A 2,302-nucleotide genomic window follows, 5' to 3' on the forward strand; every position below is an offset into this window, starting at 1 on the left:
ACAGTGCAACAGGACTGGGCACTCAGGCTGACAAAGAGAGAAATGCAGCTGTGGGTTGTTTGGTGTCCTTATTTATTTTGGCCTGGATCAGCCGGGCAGCAGAACAGTCCGATCGTCCTACAGGGAGGAGGCTGAAGGATCTTCCTAGCATTGCCCCGAGAAGAGGTGCGTGCTGCTGTGTTCTGCCTAACGGTAATCGGCTGGATAAAAGAGTCCGCGCGGAGTTAGCTGGTGTGGGCAAGTGAGGCTTTTCCACCAGAAGAATCTGCGTGGTCCTCCTTGCCCAGAGACGACGAGGCCGCCCCTTAGTGCTAGCAGGGCTGGGACACGCCCCGGTGAGCAGAGGGTGGCGTGGCTCTCACAGGGTGGTGGAGGTGTTGCCGGAGGTGGACGCGAAGGAGGAGCCCCGCCCATAGCGGGAGACAAACTCTTTGCTGATGAGGCCGTGGTAGACCAGGATCTTGAGGAAGCTGTTTCGGAACTTCTGCCCGATGAAGGCGTAGATGATCGGGTTGATGCAGCTGTGCGTGAAGCCCAGGATCTGGGTGACGGACAGGGCCACGTCGATGTGGTTCCGCCGGCTGCAGGTCTCGGCAATGGCACGGGTCCTCATCATGGTGTCTACCAGCAGCGTGATGTTGTAGGGCAGCCAACAGACCAGGAAAACCAGCACCACGGCCAGGATGACCTTCATGGCCTTCTGCTTCTGGCTGTTCTTGGTCTGGAAGAGGGTCTTCACTGTGATGCCATAGCAGAAGAGCATGACCAGCAAGGGGAGGATGAACCCAAAGGTCTGGGGCAGGATCCTCAAGACCACCCGCCACTTGGTTGTGTTCTCCTCCCCGATGCGCTCGTAGCAGACCACGCCGCCGTGCGGCGCCCGGAAGGCCTCGCGGAAGAGGAGGATGGGCAGCGAGAGCACGGTGGAGAGAACCCAGATGCCCAGGCAGACAAACTTCACCCAGTGCCTCTTCTCAGTGGCCGCCCGGGTGGCGTAGACAATGGCGAGGAAGCGGTCGATGCTGATGCAGGCCAGCAGGAGGATGCCGCTGTAGAAGTTGGCCTCCTGTAGGACCGAGATGGCTTTGCACAAGAAGACGCCGAAGATCCACTCGTGGGCCCGGTAGGTGGCCCAGAAGGGCAAGGTGAGGGCGAAAAGCAGATCTGCCACGGCCAGGTTCAGGAGGTACACGTCGGTCACCGAGCGGTTCTGCCGGTTGTAGCTGATGACCAGCACCACCAGGGCGTTCCCCACCAGGCTGAGCAGGAACACCAGGCAGTAGACCACGGCCACGATGTACTTGTTCACGGTCAGGCTGTCCGTCTTGCATGGGGCAGCCGCGGCGCTGGGGTTGATGGTGTAGTAGTCGGTGTAGTTGTAGCCTTTGAAGAGGTCCGAGAAATCACCATCAAACGTCCAGTCGCTCATGCTGGAGGAATCACACTGGGCCTGCTGGGAGATAAGAACATGGGGAGCTCGATTCAGTGAGTCGTCAAAGGCAGGCTGTCCCCGGGTCCCAAAACAGCCAGGATGGTGTTTGCTACAAGGGGCCCCCAGCCAGGCCGGCTGCTCTTGCGGTTAAGCTGCTCCCATCCTGAGCCAGCCCCAGGCCCCTGTGCACACCATCCAGCTGGGAACTGCAGGACCTGCGTCAGGAGCGGTGGAAGGTCCCTTAAAGTGCAGGAGGGGCCATGCATGGTCCTCCCCTCATCCGGCAGCTCTACTCTCGTGTCCCCCCTTTCCCCGAGGCCCTCCCTGTTCTGGTGCCCCTGCCACAGGTTCACCTCCTGGCTGCCTGTCAGTCTTTGTGAAGGTCAGTCCTAAGCCCCTGGAAGGTGCCCAGCGCGTTAGGCCCCTCCGTATCTCTGAAGAGCCGGACCTCAGGAACTGCAGAGACTGATAAGTAGCTTCCAGGCATGTCCACCCTGCATTGGTTACCCCCGACCGCTGCATCGCGCCCCCACTACCGGGGGCAGTTCTGGTCGTCCCTGCTCCAAAAGGCTGCACCGGAATCAGGTTCCCCTGACCTCAGCCTGCCGGACGCTGGGCGAGGGCAGCCGGGACGGGTCCCTCGGCGAAAGCCTGCTGGAGCCGCTCCCGTGGAAGGCCCTGCACGGCCCGCGGTCACAGGACAGGGAACTGGGCCGTTGGGCCGCTCTAGACCAGGCGGACGAGCCGTGGCCTGCAGGGGCGGCATCGGGCACAGAGCTGCCAGCTGCTGGGGGGCGGGTTCATCGCGCTGCCCCCCCCACCCACTCACAGGGCCCGGATTCTGGCCGACAGGAGGGGGAGATTTTTGCT

The 2,302-nt window shown here is 61.8% G+C and overlaps 1 protein-coding gene across 1 annotated transcript; it reads right to left on the reverse strand.

Moving 5' to 3' along the window:
* Positions 1-241: 241 nt before the first annotated feature.
* Positions 242-1,429, reverse strand: LOC142017075 (C-X-C chemokine receptor type 2-like). The gene has a single exon (XM_075001713.1). It carries the CDS (start codon positions 1,427-1,429, stop codon positions 359-361), a length of 1,071 nt encoding a protein of 356 aa, XP_074857814.1. The 3' UTR covers positions 242-358.
* Positions 1,430-2,302: the final 873 nt, after the last annotated feature.

The sequence above is a fragment of the Carettochelys insculpta genome, chromosome 8, assembly GCF_033958435.1.
Source record: "Carettochelys insculpta isolate YL-2023 chromosome 8, ASM3395843v1, whole genome shotgun sequence".
In the NCBI taxonomy this organism is placed as follows: domain Eukaryota; kingdom Metazoa; phylum Chordata; order Testudines; family Carettochelyidae; genus Carettochelys; species Carettochelys insculpta.